This window comes from Lithobates pipiens, unplaced genomic scaffold (assembly GCF_037356315.1).
Source record: "Lithobates pipiens isolate NorthernLeopardFrog02 unplaced genomic scaffold, aLitPip1_a1.2 Scaffold_18, whole genome shotgun sequence".
NCBI lineage: Eukaryota > Metazoa > Chordata > Amphibia > Anura > Ranidae > Lithobates > Lithobates pipiens.
In genome coordinates, this window is record NW_027507758.1 from 567,959,952 (window position 1) to 567,984,711 (window position 24,760).

Sequence of the window (24,760 nt, forward strand, 5' to 3'; positions counted from 1 at the left end):
GTGTGTGTATATATATATATATATCCCTCTTTAAATGTGTGAATGTGTGTGCCTATTTCATGGTATTAAATAACAGTACATGGTGTTAAATGAGATATTAAAAGATGGACTGACAGATATGTGAGAGAGAAGGACAGACAGACAAATAGATGGATAAGATAGACAGGAAGAAAGAAAGAAAGAGAGAAAGAAAGAAAGAAAGAAAGAAAGAAAGAAAGAAAGAAAGAAAGAAAGAAAGAAAGAAAGAAAGAAAGAAAGAAAGAAAATCAATTAATTTATACATCAGGGGTTATATAGCACTGGAAAAGTAATCTCTATCTAGTAGGTGCAAAGCATCAAACAGGATCCAAACACTATTATGAAGAAATAATGTCCAAGAAAGTATGCTGCAAAACCAAATGGCAAATCCACACATTGGAGTTGTTAACTTCTGCTGTGCAAAGGTAAGTATGCTGACAGTTGCAGGCATCCCAGCCCATATCTATCTATCTATCTATCTATCTATCTATCTATCTATCTATCTATCTATCTATATACATACATAGAGAGATAACTATCTATATATCTATCTATACATATCTATATCTATATATCTATATATAGATATAGATATATATATATATATATTATAAATCCTGAATAATAATAATAGATAGATAGATAGATAGATAGATAGATAGATAGATAGATAGATAGATAGATAGATAGATAGATAGATAGAGATATCTATACACGTTTAAGCATAGACAAACATTAAACAGATATCTATTTAGTTTCTATAAACAATATACCAGAGGGAGAGAGATCAACAGAACATATACATATCTGTCTCTACACTAGCATGAAAACAAATAAATATGTACAGTATATGGGATGTTTCAATAAATGCATGTAATAAGCACTGAATAACAAAGAGAAGTTCAGGTGTCCAGGCAGTGTGCCCACAGACAATTCGATGGTCGATGGCATGATCTGGTCCTGCAGATCAGTGAGTGTAGATGAGAAGCAGACAGACAGACACATCCAGCAATAAATGCATGTAATAGATGATAGATGGTGGGGGTGGGGGGTAGGTGTCCTGCAAGCTCAGCCTTTTGTTCACAGCCCCAGAAAAGAGGTTGCTGTTGGTTGCTGCTTTCTGAAGTGGGTTCGGTGTGTGTCCCCCCCACTTGCCATTCATTGTATGTGGATGATTAGAGGCGAGGAGTCAGTGAGAAGCCACACAGCTGCTACTCACATGAATGCTCTCACCTCACTCTGAACAAGCTGCCATCATGCTCTGGAAACTAGTGGACAATGTCAAGTATGAAGACATCTACGAGGTAACATGGGAAATTTCATCTCCATTGCACCCCGTCCTGGCCCTTTCCATACACCAGGTCCATGGAGTGTGTAGAGATCGGTACCTTCCTCAGCATCCTCATCCTCCCTCTTCTCAGCACTGGTCAACTTTTAAGACGGCTGGATCATCATTTTTTCTGGATGCCTAGTCCATTAATTAATGATTATATTTAAAAAAAAATTAAATTAAAAATTCCTGGTCTTCCAGATAAAGTTAGACCATGACATTCGATGACATTTTTCAATAATAGATCAAAATCTATTTTTTTTTTCTAACTCATAAAAAAAAAGTGTGTTTTTCCTGCAGAAATTACGATTTCGATCTTTTTCATGTTATTTATTTATTTATTTTAGTTTTTTTATCTTCTTCTTGATTTTTTATATTAAAAAAAAAAAAAGGTTTAAGGTTTGTTTTCCCAGTAAATTATATTGGTATTTACTGGTCTAATATTGTTGCTATTATTATTTTGCCAAGTGTTGGCACACGACACTAAACATGCATTTCATTCACTTATTGAGAAATTGTGTTAGTTTATGTTATATTTATATCAGACATTTTTATTTACTTTTTTGTATTTTGATATTTTTTCTCTGTTTATTGATACTTTTTTTGCAAGGGAACAATTTTTGTTTCGTACTTTCTTATTTATTCTTTATTTATTGATACTTTTTTTGAGATGGGAAATGTCTTTTTTATTATTATTACTTGTTGTTGCTTTTGTTTTTGTTATTTTTTTATTTCGATTTTTCTTCTTAAAATATGGATTCTTTTTTTGAAAGTATTAACATACATTTTTTTATTATTACATTTTGATATTTTTTTTAATTTAATATTTTTTTAGGCAAAAGATGGAGACAAGAGACAATCTGTTTCGTGTATTTATTTATTTTGCATTTTGATATTCCTTCTTTTTGTTGGAATGGAATCAAGCCTTTTTGGAAGGGACAATGAAGTTGAAGCAGTGGGCAGTAATTTTTGTTTTATAGCTGTGACCTCTGGCTGAGGTCTAATGTATGGGGTGTAACAATGGGTGAGTGTGTGTTGTGTTGGATGTGGGATGGTGGGGAGGTGGGGGGGGGGGGGTAGATGGACTACTATTTGGGGAAGTGATGGGACCCTAGCAGGGTAAAGTGGGAAGGAGGTCATTCCTGCAGTCACTACTTTCAGTTAATGTTTAAAGACTGGCCATAGGAAGGCAGGAAATAAGAGAGGAGGTGGAAGAGGGTCTGGGAAGTTGGGTCTTGGATTTGCTGCAGATGAGAATCTTTGCATTGGGGTGACCGGTGATAGGGAATGGAGGTCACTTGTAGACTTTTCACAAAGAGATACTGATGCCTGTGAATTAGCATGTGCAGAGGACAGAAGCCCCCCATGGCTGCAGGCAGCCCGGCTCCCACATAAGGGGGGATTCTGCTCTCAATAGCGCCAGTCACGCCGATTAGCAGCGGAACGCCTGGCACAATCCGGCATATGCTGCATTAGTTCCGGGCAATGCCCCATCCTCTGTGCCCTGCTCTCCACCCTCTCATCTTCCACACTCCCTTCTTCGCCTCTCTTCATCCCTCTCACCCTCATTCTATCTGCATTCCTTCTTTTCTCCACTTTATTCATTCTTCCTCTCCCTGACTCTCTATTCTCATCTCTCTTCTTTTTCTATTTTTAATCAGATCTTATGTCCTCATTATCTCTCCTCTGTCTATCCTGTTATCCTTTCTAATAAAGAAATATAGAAACGAACGAACATTACTACGGACAGTCTCTCTGCCGCTTCTTCTATTTCTGTCAACTGATTATACATCTTCCTATTTTCATTTTAGGTTGGTGTTTTAGTTCTTTGTATTTTTTTTCACTTTACCACTTTCTTTCTTTCTTTCTTTCTTTCTTTCTTTCTTTCTTTCTTTCTTTCTTTCTTTCTTTCTTTCTTTCTTCTGTTCCCTCTCTATTCCTCTATTTCTCTCTGACTTTTTTTCTTTATCTCATCTTTAAATTTCTCTTTATTTCTGTCTTTATCTCATTCTTACATTTTTTCTTTTTTCTTCCTTTCTTTCTTTCTTTCTTTCTTTCTTTCTTTCTTTCTTTCTTTCTTTCTTTCTTTCTTTCTTTCTTTCTTTCTTTCTTTTTATCTCCCTCTGTTACTTTCTGTCGTTTTCTCGTTTACACCTTCTTACGTCTCTTTCATCTCTCTCTCTCTCTGCCCCATCTCCATCCCTTTATTTTCTGCCCCCCTTCTCTCATTCTTTCTGCCCCCTCTCTATCCCTCTATTTTCTGTCTCTCCCCTTCGCCTTCTCTCTCTATCTGTGTCCCTCCCTTTCCCTTTCTCTATCTCTCTCTGCTCCCTCACTATCCCTCTATTTTCTGTCGTTCCCCTTCCCTCATTCTCTCTTTTTCTCTCTCTCTCACCCCCCCCCCCCCTTTTCTATACCCCTTATTTTCTCTTTCTTTTCCCCCCTCCTCTCTTTCTCTGTCCCTTTTCGCTCTCTCTCTCTTATCAATAGCTTTCTGGTTCTCTCTCTTTCTGACCTTCTACTCTGTCTGTCCCCTCCTCATCACTATTTTTCTGGCTTATCTCTGTTTTCTCTCCCCTTATACATCTTGTTCTCTTTCGCCCCCCATTCTCTCTCTGCCTCTCTCCCCCTCTCTTTCTCTGCCCCCCTTCTCTCTCCCCCCCTCTCTCTGCCCCCTCTCCCTCTCTCTCTCTGCCCTCTCTTTCTCTACCCCTCTCCATCCCTCTCCTCCTCTCTCTATCTCTCTCTGCCCCCCTCTCTCCCCTACTCTCCCTCTCTCTGCCCCTCTATCTCCCCCCTCTCCCTCGCTCTCCCTCCCTCTCTCCCCTCTCCCCCTCTCTCTCTCTTTCTGCCCTCTCTCTCCCCCTTTCCCTCTCTCTATGCCCCCTCTCTCCCCCTCTCTCCATCCCTCTCCCTCTCTCTCCCCTCTTCCTCTCCCCTCTCTCTCTGCCCCTCCCCCTCCCTCTCTCTCTATCTCCCTCTCACCCCTTCTCTCTCCCCCTCTCTCTCTCCCTCCCCCTCTCTCTCTCTCCCTCTCCCTCCCTCTCTCCCCCCATCTCCTCTCCCCCTCTCTCTCTCCCTCTCCCCCGCCCTCTCTCTTTCCCCCTCTCTCTTTCCCCCCCTCTCTCTCTCTCCCTCTATTTCCGTCACTCTCTCCTTCTCTCTCCCTCCCTGCTCTCCCCCCTCTCTCCTTCTCTGTCTTCCCCTTCCAAAAAACACCCCCCCCCCCTTTCATAACACTCTGACTCTAATCTCAATATATTATGAATTAGGTAGCCCCATGTCCTTGTTCTCTAGTACTAACCTTACAAGTATGTCCTCTCCTAAGTCTCTCTTTCCCTAAAACCCCAAATCCTAGAAGCCCCCCCCCCCCAAAAAAAACTACCCCCCCCCCTCTACAGACAAGCACCCCGGGCTGTCTGAGCTCCAAGGAATTTACTGCCACCAAGAATTGGGTTGAAATGCTGTTTTCTCTTCTCTCTGCAGCCCTGTGTAGCAAACAAGCAGATAATGACGGCCGGGCTGGTTTTGCTAGTTCGCAGGACATCAAAAGACACTTCAGATTGCCTGTGGCTGTCCGTGAAACGAGAAATTCTCTTTAAAAAAAAAAAACGAAAGAAAGAAAGAAAAAAAAAAAATAGAAAAAAAAAAAGAATGTGTAAAGTTGTGCTCTCTGCACCACTTCTGGGAGGTGCACCAACCTTTGTTTATTTGTTTGGGTGTTAATCACCAAGGGCTATTAGTAGGGTGTAATTAAGTGAAAGAGGAGGAAATATTTTTTATTAGCCTCTAGGTTCACTTGTGGTGATCCTTCCTTCCATAATCCTCTTTGCTTTGTGTATCCAATTGTGTGTGTATGTGTGTGTGTGCCTATGTGTGTATTTATGTGTGCTTGTATGTATTTTGCACACTCTACTCAAACTTTAATTGCCACTCTTCTGTTGCAAAGTTTTCCAGCCAAGACTTCCTAGCCACCCCCCTCTCTTCTGATTACATCTAGTAATTCTCCATTGAATAAACGTCACTTACAATGGGTAGGGGAGCTAGAGAGCTGGCTGAGGCTTCACGCTCCATGCTCCCTTTAAAGGGCTCCTGTAGTATTAATAGTCATGAATATCAATTATTGTGAGGCGGTGTAGTGCAGAGTTGGGCAGGGTCGTATAGACATTCTGCTTCTAGCCTTGGGTGGAAGAGGATTACATTTGGAGCTCAAAAAAAAAAAAAAACAGGGAGCCACTCACACAGGCTGCGAGGACAATACACTTCCTATATTTTGGGGGCATTTTTTGATGGATTGTCTTGGAACACTCTCAAACAGTTTTGCAGCTTTTCTCCTGCCTCAACCCTCACTTACAGCTATTTTTTATTATTATTTGATTTAACTGTTGCAAGGCACTGAATATCTGCCCAGATGTTAGTTCACACCTACTCAGCTATGGTGAGTTGTAATTTTTTTTTTCACTTTTTTCCTTTTTTTATTTTTTTTTTAGGCAATCCTGTTTTTTTTTTTTTTTTCTTTTTCCTTTAACGCCTTTGGCATAGTAATTTAGGGCAATAATTGCATAGTGCAGCTGGATTCTCCTGCCTGGCGCAAGGTAGATCGTATTCAGCTGTGGAGGGGGGAGAGTAGCTTAGTGGATTTTGCTGGTGGCGTTTTGGACTTGGACACTTTTTTTTTTTTCTTCCTTGTTTTACTTCTCTTCTAGATAGGGCGGGTTGGTGTTCTCAGTTCAATTTCATTTTGTTATTATTATATGTATTTTTTATTTTATTTTTTGCATTTTTTATTCTTATTTTACTGCAATTGTTTTGTATTTTTTTTTTGTATTCTTGTTGTACTTCAAATTGTTTTTGGTAACTTTATTTCGAATATTTATAGGCTTTTCCACTTTTTGCAAATATTTTTTAAATTATGTTTAGGGTTATTTTTATAGGTTGGACTGTGTTTTTAGATTTTTCATTTTCCTTCTAGGAAAAAAAATAATTCAGCATTTGTACAGTATTTTGTCAAGGCTATATGGCATACCTTGATAATACCATTTTACAATTTGTATTTATTTATTAATTCAGACTTTGCATTTTTACAGTATGTTGTCAAGGCTATATGGCATACCTTGATAATACCATTTTACAATTTGTATTTATTTATTAATTCAGACTTTGCATTTTTTTACAGTATTTTGTCAAGGCTATATGACATACCTTGATAATACCATTTTACAATTTTTATTTATTTATTAATTCAGACTTTGCATTTTTTTTACAGTATTTTGTTAAGGCTATATGACATTCCTTGAGAATAACATTTTACAATTTGTATTTATTTTTTTAAACTGACTTTGCCTTTTTACATAATTTTTTTTTATCGCAATACCTTGAGATTAACATTTCACAGTTTTTATTTATTGTTTTTTTAATGCTGTTTTTTGTCCAGATCTGGTGAAATTGGATATAACAGAATGTTATTTGAATACAAACATTTTTAAATAATTTTATTTGATCTATGGAGCAGTTTGTGGCTGTTTTCTTGTATTTCATTTTATTTTGGTATGTAAGTGGGATTATTTTGTTGACATAGGTTATATATGAAGGTGGTAGTTGTCATTTGGCAAGGTCATGAAGTGGGGCACTGACTGGCTATTTTATAAGACGGATTCAAAGAGTTATATGTTGCTTGTTTATTTATTCATTTGCATTATAAGTGGTTTATTTTATTTTGGTTATAGGATATTAGGTTATATATTATGGTGTGATTTGGAAAGTGTTATTGAATGGTGCACCGAGTGCCTTTTTAAAATAAGATTGATTCAATGAGCAATTTGTGTGTCTGTTTGTTTTTTTAATGTTATTTTGGAATATAAAGTGGTTTATGTTGTTGGCATAGGTTATGATGACTTGTTCTTGTTGTGATTTTAACGATTATTGAACCAGTAAGTAAGTGGGTCTTATTTTGTTTATTTTGTTGACATGGGTTATAGCATAAGGGCTATATGTTAGGATGGTGGTTGTAATGTTATATTATTTATTAGGATGCTGATTGTAATGTTATGTTATATATTAGGAGGCTGATTGTAATGTTGAAATGGTAACTGAATGGTGCACTTTTATTTCTTTCTTTGTTTTAGTTTTTTTTTATAAAATTAATCCAATGAGCAATTTGTGTGTGTGTGTTTTTTTCCTGGCATGTAAGTGGTTTATTTCGTTGACATGGGTTACATGATGTGGGCTGTATATTGGGTTGGTGATGGTAATTTGGAAATGGTTATTGACTAGGGCATGGGGGTTCTAATTTGGATGGAGGTAGGTGGGGGTGGATTTGTAGTTTGAGAAGAAATGACCGAAATGTTGGCTTGTGTTTCAGGACCGCCATGATGGTGTCCCCAGTCACAGCTCCAGGCTGTCCCAATTGGGCTCGGTGTCCCAAGGACCCTACTCCAGTGCCCCTCCGCTGTCACACACCCCATCCTCGGACTTTCAGCCACCCTACTTTCCACCGCCCTACCAGCCGCTGCCCTACCACCAGAGCCAGGACCCCTACTCCCATGTCAACGACCCCTACTCCTTGAACCCCCTGCACCAGCCCCAGCAGCACCCCTGGGGGCAGCGCCAGAGGCAAGATGTCAGCTCCGACACCGGATCTCTCCTACCCCAACCCAGAGCCTCTCTGCCCCAGCTGTCTGGACTGGACCCCAGGAGGGACTACCACTCTGTTCGCCGCCCAGATGTCCTCCTCCACTCCGGCCACCATGGCCTGGACTCCGGCATGGGGGATGGCTTGTCCCTGCATGGACTTGGGCACCCTGGCATGGACGATGTTCAGGTACGTCCCAGGGCACAGCTCTAACTTTTACCACCACTGTGTGTTGTGGCATGAGAAATGATGGTATTATTATCCTGGAACATGCCACTTTTATTTATATATTGCAAATCAATTGTATTACTGTGTTATGCTTTACTGAATATATATATATATATTGGTGTTATATCTCTTCCTATAGTGTATGTAATTAATCATATTTTTTACATCAAATGGTAAAGAAGACAAATAAACAGATATAGACAGATAGATTACGATGATCAATATTTAGATAAATAAACGAAAATATATATAGAGAGAGAGATACCACGAAAGAAGAAAGAAAGAAAGAAAGAAAGAAAGAAAGAAAGAAAGAAAGAAAGAAAGAAAGAAAGAAAGAAAGAAAGAAAGAAAGATGGAATTAAAAAGATGTGGAGATGAAAAGATAGAGTATATGGATAGATCGATAGATAGAGTACAAGGAGCAATATATAGATAGATAAACGAAAATAGATAGATATATAGATACATAGATTACAAGGGTCACATATTTAGATAAATAAACGAAAATATAGAGATAGATAGATAGATAGATAGATAGATAGATAGATAGATGACAGAAAGAAAGAAAGAAAGAAAGAAAGAAAGAAAGAAAGAAGAAAACATGGAAGTAAATAGAAAAATAGATAGACAGATAGATAGATAGATAGATAGATAGATAGATAGATAGATAGATAGATAGAGTACAAGGAACAATATATACACTTATAAAGTAGACTATAGAGATAGATAGATAGATAGATAGATAGATAGATAGATAGATAGACAGATAGATAGATAGATAGATAGATAGATAGATAGATAGATAGATAGATAGATAGATAGATAGACAGATAGAAAAGAAAGGAAAGATGGATAGATAGACAGACAAACAAAATGAAATCTAGTATTGGCAATGTACTACACGTATGTAATCATTTCTATGTATGCTTCTGAATCATACACGAAAGAAAATAAATATAGATAGATAGATAGATAGATAGATAGATAGATGGATAGATAGGTAGATAGATAGATAGATAGATAGATAGATAGATAAGGAAGGAGAGATAGATAGATAGATAGATAGATAGATAGATAGATAGATAGATAGATGGATAGATAGATAGATAGATAGATAGATAGATAGATAGATAGATAGATAAGGAAGGAGAGATAGATAGATAGATAGATAGATAGATAGATAGATAGATAGATAGATAGATAGATAGATAGATAGATGTAATTGCAATGTGCCATGCCTGGTTAATGTAACCTTTGAATAGATACATATAAATGGGAATGAAGTCATGGTCCCATGACATATCTTTGATCGATAATAATTCCTAGCAGAATTTTAAGCATTTGTTTAGTTTCGGATCACAAATGCCATGGAAGGATATCATAGATGTAGATTAGATGTGTGTTGCATTGTGTGTAATGGATAGACAATATGTATTTCCTGAACTTCTAATGTTCCTACAACTTTGATCAATGTGCTTGTAGGGTCTACATTACAACCAATGCTGTAATTATCCCCCCCTGGTAATCTGCAGTAATATTGGGAAATATTAAATATTGCCTTTCTCTGTTCTAGGCATTGAACGTTATAACCAGATGAACATTTTATTTATTTTATTTTATTTTATTTTTTTGCGTCATTTTGTAATAAGGAAAGAAATGCAGCAGTTTAATCCAATTTGTTTTGCAGCAGTAATAGGAAAATGTCATTTTTTCATCATTAAAGAACAAACATGGGCACTCTATGACATGGTGTAATGCGTTTAGTTCTAGCACACTGCATACATCGGCAATTGAATCTTTCCCATGAAAGGAAAGCCACAAGTCATAACAAGCATGTTGAAATACCATTATTATAACAAAGTTAGCTTGTGTCTTGCAATAATTAGACTTTTTTTTTTTCTGGAAACAAAAAACAATGCATGGGTTCAGAAAAATAAAAATGTCGCAGGGGCTCTAATGGCATCTTGGGGCACATGGCTTTACCCTTTGCTTATCTGGCCTGTCACGAAATCTCAGGGTGCCACTCACACCCCTCCGTGCCAACCTGACACCCAGGAACCCTCCTGCATGCTTTTAAAGTGAAGAAGTATAGTAATTAAAAGTCTCAGTTGTTTGTGCCATATTTCTATGTGTAGTTCTAATTAAATTTTTACGATCCTCTCAGTGACTATTAAGTGCCAACATGCTGGGTACATATCCCCAACAAAAACCCAGCAGGCGATTGTAATTAGATAGAATATCACACACAAGTCCTCATTAACTACAACGACTTCAGCACTGCACTGTTGAATGGTGAGGGGCGGACTACTTACCTGGGCTACTTACAACTGGGTACTACTTACCTGTGAACTACTTACTACTGTGCTTCTAGCTGCCCGGTGACTAGGGGCATGCAGGGTACAGGGCAGAGGAGGGGGCCTCAGTCCTCAGAATGGGAGAGCCCCCCTTCAGGCGGGATGGGGGGGGGGGGCAAAGCCCCCAGCTAAATGTCATCAACAGACCAATTTAAGGCTGACCCCACTGCCACCCATCTAACCTTTTCCCATCCTAATCCACTTATCTACCAAAACTGTGAGACTCTAAATTGGTGCAGTGCAAATAAAGAGTTAAAAAAAGTCCTGCAGTCATTTTTATGTATTGGCTAAGTAGGATATTTTTTCTGCCAATCAATAATCATTATAAATGGCAAAAATAATTTGGTGGGGCCCATAGATAAATCAAAGTCTTGAATCAGAAAAAAAAACCCATATCAATGCAGGTTCATAAAAATAAAAATACAGATTTACACAACTTCATTATATATATATATATATATATATAGAGAGAGAGAGAGAGAGAGAGAGAGAGAGAGAGAGAAAATAAAAAAGTATCATAAAGCTTCAATAAAAAAGCTTGTCTTTTTATTTATGTTTTAAAATATTTATTTGTTTAAAATTTTTAGCTGTAATTAGTTTCCAATGTCCTCTTTGAAAAAAAAATATATAAGTATGATAGTTTATATATATTTTGTTCATAGTATAGTTCATAGTTTGTTAGTTATTATAATTGATAAGTTATTATAATTGATAATTAGTTTGGTTTAATAATGATATTATTACACTTGATAGACATCTGTATTTATTCATAAATAATATATATATATATATATATATATATATATATATATATATATATATATATATATATATATATATATATATATATATATATATATATATATATATTATAATATACATTTTTATTTCTTTTTTTTTACATTTATTTATACATTTAAATTTAGATTAAATATGCTTTTCTTCTAAAAAAAAATGCATGTTATTATTTTAACCATTGGTTGTTTATTATTACTACACTCGATGGACATCTACATTAATTTATAAAAAGATGATATACAATACATAACTAAACTTTTATTCAATGGCGTTTTTTTAGTTATTTATTTATCATTTTTAGTTTCGATGAAATTTGTATGATCTCTTAAAATTAAAGAAAATAATTAAAGAAAAATTAAACAATTTTAATAATTGTAGGTTTGGTTCCATATTGTCATTATTTTTGGAGGACATATGCATTTATCTATGAAAATAATACATAGATACATAATAATGTGCAATATATATATATATATATATATATATATATATATATATATATATATTTATATATATAATATAATTATAATTATGTCTATGGATAAAGTGAAAAAATACAGACGTTCGTCAAGTGTAATAATAATACAAATAATAAGAAAAAGTAGAAGAATAGCAATAATAATAAGAGTTATAAATCAGCAAATGACAATGTTTAGGAAAAAAAAATCTTAAACTTTACATTTTTTTTGTTGGGCAACCTATAAAAAAAAAAAAAAGTAATTTCTGAAAAATAATAACAAAAATTATAATAACGACAGCCATTATTTTTAATAATGTGGACTGCATAAAAGGTAAAATAAAGAATTGAATGCTGCTGTAGTAATAATAATAATAATAATAATAATAACAGCAAAAAAATATAATAATAATTGATAATATTTACTGAATATATTTTAACGTTTAGATTTTTCAAATTGGCCAACCTAAAGTACAAAAAAGTAAAAAAAAATAGTAGAAAATGTCAAATTGCGCAATCTAAAATAAAAAATATAATAATAATAATTACAATATTAATAATAGTGTTAGTGTAATTATTATTATTATTAATATTATTATTGGACGTTTTATGTTTTATTTTTTTATTTTAGATTGCCTAATCTGAAAAATCTAAAATATATTCAGTAAATATTATCAATTATTATTATTATTATTATGTTTTCGCTATTATTATTCCTACAACAGCATTGCATTCTTTATTTTACCTTTTATTCAGTCCACATTATTGAAAATGTTGAATGTCGTATACACTAATATTTGTATGCTTTATTTAAAAATATTTTTATTTCCCCTGTTTCCTCCCCCCCTCCCAATATATATCAAGAGGCAAGCCGTCGCCATTACCCAAACTAGCACAAAATCGAATCAGAAAACAAATGACAGCGTTAAGTGAACGCCTTTCATTTGCTTACCGTGTATATAGGAAGTCTTATTTAAATTTCGATTTATTTGAAGCGGCGCCCGGGCATTGAATTATGCAGAGCAGACGCGCGTCGCCGCTCGCTCAGCCCGAGCTGCAGCAGGATTCTGTGTATAATTCAATGTATAACAAGATAAGAAAATCACTGCCTCCAACAGACACTTCACAAGCTCATTTTTTATGATCGAGGGGCCCCAACATCAGCTGGAAAATATATTTCATTTTCCCACTCTGTGTCCATATGGGTTGCATAATACGCACTGTCCTGCCGGGTTAATATAAATGGAAATAGCTGCTGCCTATGATTTATATATGCTGTGTTTTAATATCCAACCTTCTCACGCTGTTAATCTCTCTTGGTTTATATTCACAGTCAGTGGAAGATGCTAATAACGCCATGAATCTGTTGGACCAGTCAGTTATCAAGAAAGGTATGAACGAACAGTGTACCCACACCCCCTACTTATCAAAAAATTACTGGGGTAATTATTACACAGCTCTAAATGTCTTATTCATTTGTTCTGCTTTTTATGTTTTTATACAGTACATATGTTGCATTAATAACAATTATTATTAGTATTATGGATGTCTTGAAATGTAACACTTAGCATTATGTTGCTGTTACTGTTTGACCCCTAACTTTTCTAATTATGTTTCTGGGGAGATCTTTATATATTTGTATAAGGTTGATCTGTTAACAAATTGTGTAGAATATCAAATGGTGCGTTCTATTTTTTTAATTTTTATTTTTTTTTACTAATTTACAGTTCTTTAAAAAATAAATAAATCTAAATCTAAATCTAAATATATATATATATATATATATATATATATATATATATATATATATATATATATATATATAAAATTATATATAGTGACGATGATGATGATGATGATAATTATAATTATCATCATCACCATCATATTAATCATCATCATTATATACTAATATAGATAGATAGATGTATCTATCTATCCATCTATCTATATAAATATATGTATATATTATATATATATATATATATATATATATATATATATATATATATATATATATATATATATATATATATATATATATATATATATATATATATATATATACTGGCATTTGATATAGGGAAGGTGCCAACCTATACTAGTAAAATAACAGCTGCCACTTTAAGTGTGGATCACACAATACCATATAACACCAGTACACACACACACACACACACACACACACACACACACATATATATATATATATATATATATATATATATATATATATATATATTTTTTTTTTTATTTTTTTTAATTTATTATTTTTTTATTTTTTTATTTATATATTTATGTATATATAAATATATATATATATATATATATATATATATATATATATATATATATATATAATGATAATGATGATTATTATCATCATTATTCTATAATTATAAATTGTTTAAAGTTTTGTTTTTTTTTCATTTATAAATCAGAATTCATCATATTTATAATTGAGACACTTTTGTATATTCTTAGATTTTCTGTGGCTACTTTGTTTCTTGTTTCACATACTTAAATATCTGCATTTTTCTCGTTCAAAAGATTTATTTGTTTTAGAAATAATAAATAACAACAAATACAGAATATTTGACAAAACAAAAATATTAAAATATAACATTAAAGTATAAATGTTATATAAAAAAAAAATTAAATACATAAATAAATATGCAAATAAAAAAAAAATAAACACACTAAAAGAAGAGAGGGGTGCTCCATCATTTACAAACAAATATCTGCATTTTTATATCAACCTAAATAATAATAATAAAATAAATACTAATATCAATCAATTTATATCAATCCAAATGTAAAACAAAGTACTGATTATATTTTCTTTGGTTACTTTGTTTCTTTTTCCACATACTTAAAATATCGACATTTTAATCATTTAAAAAAAATACTAATTACAATTATTAAAGTTTTAAGAACGATTAAAATTGCTAGTTGTAAGAAAATGCCACCCATTCTTTTTGGAGTTAAAGTGGAACAGAGGAATAAAAAACAAAAACAAAAACAAAAAAAAAACTGTGATGTTGTTCATAGCAACCAGAGTTCACCTGTCAAATAAAATCTTGTGATTGGTTGCTACAGGTTACAGCCTCGTTTTTGTAATATTATGGTTATAGATAATTTCATTGCAATGTTTTATTTTTCTGATTAGTTTAGACCAACATTATCAATCAGTGGGTGTGGATTTACCAAAGGACTGTTCACCTGGTGTGTGTTCACTTCCCTTTGAGTGTTGGTAAATAGGATGAACTTTAAATAATCAGTCATGCAAGACAATAATAATAATAACAAAAAAAATAAATAAATAAAAACAAGGGCAGGGGGTTAATATACTAAAGACAAATAGGCTGTTCATTTTGCAAGTGAATTTTGATTTTTCCTTTTTAGACCCATGCACACTGGCGTAAAAATCGCTGCTGCCTTCTACAGAAGTTTTGTGTTGTGCCTATAGAAGCAGCTTAATAATTATCTGGTGCCCATGCACATTAGGACGATTACAGGCATATTTTGGTGCCCATGCACATTAGGACGATTACAGGCATATTTAATGTTGAGGCAGGAAAAAGCCCTTCTGATTCGTGTATCTGATAGGGGCTTACTGGCAGAAAAAACGTAAAACTCTCACCTAAACAAATCTAAACTTTGTACAAAAAATGCTCTATATGAACGTTTTTGACTTCAAAGAGAACAGACTGCAGAACGTATTTTTTCTGGCAAGGGAACTGGCATTTTTTTAAAGCCCAGTGTGCATGGGCAAAAAAACCCTTAAAACGCTTCTAAACTCTTCTAAACTTTGCACAAACAATATTCTATACAAACGTTTTTTTGTTTTTGTTTTTCTGCCAGGGGAACTGCCATTTTTTTTTAAAGCCCAGTGTGCATGGAGCCTAGTGATTGAACTGAAGCTTTGCTGACTCATATCATCCAATCAGATACAAGCAAAAAATAATAATACTAATAATATATATATATATATATATATATATATATATATATATATATATATATATATATATATATATATATATATATATATATATATATTATTATTATTTTTTTTTTAAACGTCCCTTGCACCTGATTGGGTTTCTATTGCAAAGTAAATTTTCATCACATAAGCTATAGGAAACCTTCCTTGCAGAGTAAACAGAATTTAGTAAATCATCCCCAAGACGTCTGTTACCATTTACAATTGGTATCCAAACTGTGTAAAATAATTCTGCTCTACTCCCTATTTACTAATACTTAATAGTAAACCAACCCTTCTATATATTATATACAAGGGTTGATTTACCAAAGAAGTAGAATTAGTGATAACAAAAATAACAAGATAATAAAGGTAACCTCTATCTACCTTTAATTACCCATATTTTTAAATATAAAAAAAAAAAAAAAAAAATATATATATATATATATATATATATATATATATATATATATATATATGTGTGTGTGTGTGTGTGTGTACTGGTGTTATATGGTATTGTGTGATCCACACTTAAAGGGGCAGCTGTTATTTTACTAGTGTAGGTACTAGTATAGGCACCTTCCCTATATCAAATGCCAGTATATATATATATATATATATATATATATATATATATATATATAAAATAATTGGGGAGTTACTTCTTTTAGCTCTTTGCTTTCCTGGAGCAGTGTCAGAATATATATATATTAAAGTGATATGTAAAATATTGATACTATCATATAAATATATATCTAAATACGATTTACTAAAACAGATCAAGTGTAGAAAGTGTTTAGTAAATAAGCCCTCACATATCCTGATTATTTAACCAAAGAATTGCAATATTATTGTTCTCACTCTTTTTTATTTTTATTATATTCTAAAAAAATATATATATAATATTAAGACTAGCTGGTAATGAAATAATAATGTTGTAAAACGCTGTGAAAACTGCTGACCCTATAAAAAAAAAAAAACTGTTTTTTAATAATAATAATAATAATAATAATAATAATAATAATAATAATTGAAGCCCTGCAGCACATGGTAATATATAGCAGATTTTTTTAAATAACAGAAATTAGAGTTATGGTAGCCATACGTACTTCAAATGTTTTATCTAATCAATGTGCAATTTGATCAAAACAATCAAATCAGCAAACAATCACAATTTCCTTTCAATTGACTCAGACAAACCGATAAAATGTTCTGCATTAATCAAAATGCTTTGTCTATGAATCCGATCGTATTTTGATCAGATTATGAGAATCCATGATGGAAATAAGGATGCAATGGATCACGTGCAATCATTTTCCAACTACCTGTATCGATATAATTTGGTTTTCCTGTACATGACATATCGATCGATTAGGTTTTCGACTATTGAACTATTGTTTCTGTCAGGAGAGAACATTTTCAAAAGAAATTGATCATTTATGTAAGGGCCACCATTACACATCTTGGTATATATGTGTGCTAAAGCAACAATAAATAATTAAAAAGTTATAATTATTTTCTCCGCCCCCTTCAGTGTAATTTTATATATCTTATATATATAACATTACTATTGCATAGCATTTTATATATCTTGTAATGTAATGAAGGTGAACCTTATCTGATATAGACAATCAGCTTATTATAGACACTCATCTAAAAGAAAAACAGTTGGTGTGATAAGTATAATCTAAATGCCATATCCTTGTAGTAAAAAGAAACATAAACCTCCAGAAAGTTACAATGTAATAATTGTTATCTGATGGATACTTTGTGATTATAGGGAGAGGTGGAAAAAAAGGATAAAGTAACAATGCTATACCTGCTCCCCCTGGATGGTTAAATAAATAAAATGTTGCCTGATGTATTATTATAATAGGGCTGTTGAATGGATTACGTTTTTTTTTGTGAATAAAGCAAAAAAAAAAAGTGATTAATGCTACACACATTATCCTACCAAAATCCTCTTATGTGACTGTTCTCATACAAAGCTGGAGCTCCTTCTTTTATTTTATTGCCAACGAGAGAATTGTATCAATAAGCAGCATTGCTCCGGTGTAATTAAATTGTATTTAGCTGTAGGAGAGCCAAAACGATTTGACCCAACCCCCTCCTGTCATGTTAGGATATAAAAAAAAACACAAGGGTAAACTATTTGGGGCAGGGCGTTTTCAGGCGTTAAAACGCGTTCTTCCATTTCCAAACCTTTCTCTACCATGAAATGTATTGTCTCTCTTTCCCAATAAGATCCTTATTTTGTGCCTCGCAGAACTGCCCCTATCAGAATTGTTCGGATTATTTTAGCCTTTGGCAAACAGATGAGGGAAATTTCACCTGCCCTCCATCATCAGGACAGCGACCATCTCCCGATCTGTCGCGTTCAGTCGCACGCTCACAGGCGCCCTTCTGATTTATATTGCCCCCGCTGTTACCGAGGGTGAGATCTTAACAAATGTTTGCAGTCTCTCGTACAGCTGTAAGCAAAATAATTAACTAATTAAACTAATTAAATGTAATTACAATAACTCATTTTGGGCTTATTGCCTGGCTCAGTCTTTTCTCTCTCTCTTTTTTTTTGTTCTGCGTTTGTGTGACAAATACAGACGATGCGTGACAGTGACAAGGACGATTTGCTGACTGTCACCCCGTCTAAGCTCATCAGTCTGCGATCACCATCATTCATCATTAGCACAGCAACGGCTTCTCTATGAAGGCTCCTCTATGGGGTTCCTCTATGAAGGCTCCTCTATGGGGCTCCTTTATGAAGGCTCATCTATGGGGTTCCTCCATGAAGGCTCCTTTATGGAGGCCCCTCTATGGCGCTCCTCTATGAAGTCCCCTTCATGAAGGCTCCTCTACGGCGCTCCTCTATGAAGGCTCATCTATGGGGTTCCTCTATGAAGGCTCATCTATGGGGTTCCTCTATGAAGGCTCCTTTATGAAGTCTCCTCTATGGCGCTCCACTATGAAGGCTCCTCTATGGCGCTCCTCTATGAAGGCTCATCTATGGGGTTCCTCTATGAAGGCTCCTTTATGAAGGCTCTTCTATGAAGCTCCTCTATGAAGGCTCCTTTATGAAAGCTCTTCTGTGGCGCTCCTCTAGAGCCTCATAGAGGAGCCTTCTATGGAGTTCCTCTATCAAGCTCTTCTATGAAGGGTCCTCTATGAGGGCTCTTCTATGAAGCTCCTCTATGAGGGTTTCTCTATGGGGCTCTTCTATGAGAGCTCCTCTATGAAGCTCCTCTATGGGGCTCCGCGGGGCTTTGTTAGAGGAGTACAAAGGGGAGAGGAAGGGACCCAGGGATGGCAACGCTTCTGCCACAGTCATCGGACCTTCATACATCACCATACACCTACACACTACACCAGGACTGTACACAATCAGAAGACAATGTCACTGGATTATAGAGGGTTCTGATTTGTTTTTGGTGGAATAAATGCTGTATTATTATAATTATTATTATACATTGACTATTCAGATCATCATTCACTACGCACATATATCAGCTTTCTCTTTACATTTACACTTTCATCCCTTACCCATATTTGCCAATTGCCATATATATATATATATATATATATATATATATATATATATATATATATATATATATATATATATATATATATATATATATATATATGGCAATTGGCAAATGTATATATGATCTCTCTCTATACATATATATGCTCTATGATCTCTCTCTCTTTCTGCATATATATGTGATCTCTCTCTCTAGTATATATGATCACCCCCCCCCCCACCCTCTCTCTCTCTCTCTCTCTCTCTCTCTCTCTCTATATATATGCTCTCTCTCTTTATATATATAGTATATATGATCTCTCTCTAATCTCTATACATATATATGCTCTCTCTCTCTCTCTCTCTATAGTGTGTATGATCTCTCTCTCTTTCTGCATATATATGTGATCTCTCTCTCTAGTATATATGATCACCCCCACCCTCTCTCTCTCTCTCTCTCTCTATATATATATATATGCTCTCTCTCTTTATATATATAGTATATATGATCTCTCTCTAATCTCTATACATATATATGCTCTCTCTCTCTCTCTCTCTCTCTTTATATATATAGTATATATGATCTCTCTCTAATCTCTATACATATATATGCTCTCTCTCTCTCTCTCTCTCTCTCTCTTTATATATATAGTATATATGATCTCTCTCTAATCTCTATACATATATATGCTCTCTCTCTCTCTCTCTCTCTCTCTCTCTCTCTCTCTCTCTCTATAGTGTGTATGATCTCTCTCTCTTTCTGCATATATATGCTCTCTCTCTCTCTAGTATATATGATCTCTCCCTCTCTCTCTCTCTCTCTCTCTCTCGCTCTATGTATATATATATGCTCTCTCTCTCTTTATATATATATAGTATATAAGATCTCTCTATATACATATATATGCTCTCTCTCTCTAGTATATATGATCTCTCCCTTTTCTACATATATATGTGGTCTCTCTCTAATATATATATATATATATATATATATATATATATATATATATATATATATATCCCCATTTAAAAGTTTATTTCAAAAGTAAGCATGGACAAAAATACAAAACTTACAAAATATACAAAATATATTTATCATTAGCATAACTCTAATATATATATGATCTCTCTCTCTATACATATATGCTCTGTCTCTCTCTCTCTCTGTATATATATATATATATATATATATATATATATATATATATATATATATATAGTATATATGATCTCTCTCTCTTTCTACATATATATGTGGTCTCTCTCTAGTATATGTATGATTTCTCTCTCTCACTCTATATATATAGTATATATGATCTATCCCTCTTTCTACATATATATGTGGCCTCTCTCTTCATATATATATATATATATATATATATATATATATATATATATATATATATATATATATATATATATATATATAGTATATATGATCTCTCCCTCTTTCTACATATATATGTGGTCTCTCTCTAGTATATATATGATCTCTCTCTCTCTATACATATATGCTCTCTACATATGTAAGTGTGCTTTCCATATATATATATATATATATATATATATATATATATATATATATATATATATGCACTCTCTGTCTCTCTCCATATATATATATATATATATATATATATATATATATATACTTTCTCATATGCCCTCTCTCTTTCTCATACATACATATACCCCTTGAAACACACAGAGGTCTATTTACATAAAATCTCTCTATATACATACAGTACTCTGTCACTCCCAGGGGCGGACTGACCATTGGGCTACTCGGGCACTGCCCGAGGGCCCCATGCCACTAGGGGGCCCCATCAGGGTTGCCAGCCTCAGTAAAACCAGGGACAGTATGTAAAAATGTGTGTTTTTTTCACATCTGTCTCTGAAATGTCCCTTACCGACATCCTTTTGGTCTAAAAATCCAGAGATTATAGCTGCCCCACCTCTCCAGTACCTACTCAGCCAATAGAAACATGTCTGTGTATACTGTGTGATTGTATACTGTGTGGCCCCACAATCTCTGATTATCTGGGGGCCCCATAATCTCCTATTGCCCGGGGGCCCCATGAGTTGTCAGTCCACCCCTGGTCACTCCTTACATATATATGGACTCTTTCTCTGTATATGTATTTCTCTCTACACACACACACTCTCTTCCTCCATACATATGAACACAGTATTACACAAGCACACACACTTCACACCTATAGGAATTCCTTCCCACACCCACCTAAAAAAAAGACATGATACACCCCCCTATCCTGTCCTACACACAATCAGATCTCACACTTAAAGACACACACACATACTCGTTCTGTGTCCCTACTTGCAGACACCCCTCTACACTCTCTTCATACTTACAGATATAAAATCACCTGACACAGGTTCCTACACCTCACACTTAAACACACACACACATGCACACGCATACATGCACGCACACACACACGCACACATACAAGCACACACACACATGCATACCAGCACACACATGCATACACACGCGCACACACACATGCATACACGCACACACACACATACATGCACACATGCAAGCACACATGCACACACATGATGCACACATGTACGCAAGAAGTATTATATATTTTTTGAACTGAAATTGTTCTAAAACAAGAAGAGAGAAATTGTTGGCTGGCTACTTGAAATGTTGGAAGAATTCATTCTGCCAACAGAGGCTTTACTGTATACTGATTGACAAGGTGTCCAGAGTTTTACACATTATTATTTATGGCATATTTGCAATCTGTTAAATTCGGAAAACAGTAATTGTATGTTGACGTTTGTAGAAAATGGTATTTTTTTTTTGGGTTTGTTTCCTGTAGTGGTTGTATTTGCGACTTTTCACTTAGAAGGTGTTGTGTTTTCTAGAAGAGCCTGACGTTTTGTATATTAGTGTGTATAGTATATATGTGTTTTGTCAGTTTAGGTAGTTTCAGGGGTGATGAGAGGTTAACCTAAATAGACGTGATGATTGCTAGACCAAAAGAGATTCAGACCATACATATGGCGGCCAAAATCCACCCGTGTTATTGGAAGATGGCATAAAATTGACAAACCAGAAAAGGCCGTGATCATGGTCAGCTCAGGCCAGTTAGTCATTATTATCATTATACAGGATTTATATAGTGCCAACAGTTTGCGCAGCACTTTACAACGTAGAGGGGGGACAGTACAATTACAATGCAGTTCAATACAATAGGGATAGGAGGGCCCTGCTCATGGAACTTACAATCTAAAGGTAGTCATCACATAAACTGTACATAATTATTAGAGCATATCTTTGAGACAACCCTTATCAAGCATGTCCTATGGCATTTATTGATGTCTGATCACTGACAATGCACCAATGTTCCATAAGTCAGACCTATGACAACAGAATGGGAAAATGGACATCTAACATCTGTGGCCACCATTATGGTCCCTTCATATCTGCACAATGAAACCTGCAAATCAAAATGACCCATCGTTTTCATTTTGAATTTGGATTTGGATATGGTGTAAAGCCTACCCAAACTACTGCCTGCGGGATTATTGGAGTGCATTGTCATATAGCCCTTCTAACTGCCGATCTGAGCAAACCATGAAATAAAATGGTCTACTTCACATATACTGTTATCATACAATAGGCCACAGAGCTAAATGGCCCAGGTGTGAATGAGATCTTAGGCCCAATTTCTGTATTTCTAGTTATAGACAATAGAGGATGGTCACATGGGCATCTATGGGGTATGTGCAGGGGTATCTATACCTTCCAGCATCTGTGCCAACTGAGGCATCCCAAAACATGAAGGATGACCTTGTAAGGCCATTTGTGATTAGCCCATGGAGAGAGGCAGATCTGTTCTCCAGACACTACTAAATAGAAAGACATATATGGGTTGATTTACTAAAACTGGAGAGTGCAAAATCTGGTGCAGCTCAGCATAGAACCAATCAGCTTTCAGTTTTTTTTCACCAAAGCCTAATTTAACAAGCGGGTTGGTCTACCATGCAGGGCTGCATTCAATTTTTGCACTCTCCAGTTTTAGTAAATCAATCCCAATATCTTTTAGGCTATGAAGTTGATTTACTAAAGTAAGAGAAGCTGTTACACTTAGCGTAGTGTATGTTCTGTTAAAAATAATAATGCAAAGAGCAAGGATTATCCAAAGGACTTCCCTGCATAAGAGGACCAGTAGTTTATGTAGTCCACTATACCACCAAATTGGTGTTGTTATGATAACCGTACCAAAACACAAAGGTTTAAAACGAAATAATGGGAAGACTCCCAGGAAAAAAAGTAGGTACTATAGGTAATACTGATAGTTTGATTTATACAAAAATAACTGCATTGCAGGACATTAAATAGTAATTAAAAACTCACCAGATAATTATTACCACCACCCATTACAAAAATTTAAAATCACAACATTGCCATACATATAAAAAAACAACAAAGTTATTTTTGTATGCTCAGCTTAGTAAAGATGAGTAAAGCTGTGTTCACTTTGAATACCCAATCATGTTTAAGAGAAGAGAAAAAAAAACAGGATTTAGCTTGCAGATGATTGGATGATCTCAGTAATCTCAATTTCACCTAATTCACTAAGCTTAGTGAACCCTCACTGTGCAAAGTGAACATGATATATTTATTACAGGTACTTCTATACCACCGTTGACTTATGCAATGCTTTACATATATTGTACATTTACTTCAGTCCTACTCTCATTGAGCTTACAATCTAAGATCCCTAATTCACGTTTACGGTATATATATACATACTAGGGCCAATTTAGACAGGAGCCAATTAGCCTACTAGCACGTCTTTACTCTGAGTAAACCCACACTGGTACAGGGAGAGCATGCAAATTCCATGCAGATAGTGCCATGGTTGGGATTTAAACGAAGGACCCTAGTGCTACTAGGCAGAAGTGCAAACCACTTAGACACCAGGCTTTAGTAAATCAATGTCAACATTTTTCAACCAGTCGCTATTCCTCCATGTGTGCCTTGTCTGTAGGGAGCTCAAGACATTAGGACAGTGGTGGGACAAGGTCCTTGAACACCCAAAGCAAAAAGGCCCAAGGGTAACCGCTTCTCCCAAGGAGTTGTGAACTATTTCTGTGATATAGGTTGCGGGTTTGTTGATGGTGGATTATTTTGTTGCTAACAAGTATGGGAACAAAGCCTTAGTTGAGCCCCCAAAAGCTGGGAGTTATACAGTAGCATTCCTCCAGTTGAGCCTTGTCTGTAGGGAGCTCACAACATTAGTACAGTGGTGGGACAAGGTCCTTAAACACCCAAAGCAAAAAGGCCCAAGGTTAACTGCTTCTCCCAAGGAGTTGTGAACTATTTCTGTGATATAGGTTGCGGGTTTGTGGATGGCCGATTATTTTGTTGCTAACAGGTATGGGAACAAAGCCTTA

At 34.6% G+C, this 24,760-nt stretch overlaps 1 protein-coding gene across 6 annotated transcripts in view; it reads left to right on the forward strand.

The window, feature by feature from the left end:
* Nucleotides 1-1,127: 1,127 nt before the first annotated feature.
* Nucleotides 1,128-24,760, forward strand: part of TFAP2B (transcription factor AP-2 beta) — a 76,539-nt gene continuing 52,906 nt past the window's right edge. The window contains exons 1-3 of one of the 6 annotated variants that reach the window (XM_077489012.1): nt 1,128-1,322; nt 7,710-8,168; nt 13,150-13,258. In XM_077489012.1, the coding sequence (XP_077345138.1) occupies nt 1,242-1,322; nt 7,710-8,168; nt 13,150-13,258 (649 nt within the window). In that variant the 5' untranslated portion in view covers nt 1,128-1,241. Of the gene's footprint in view, nt 1,323-5,058; nt 5,787-7,709; nt 8,169-13,149; nt 13,259-24,760 lie in introns of those variants that run through there. The other 5 variants (XM_077489013.1, XM_077489015.1, XM_077489016.1 and 2 more) reach the window with 5 other exon arrangements.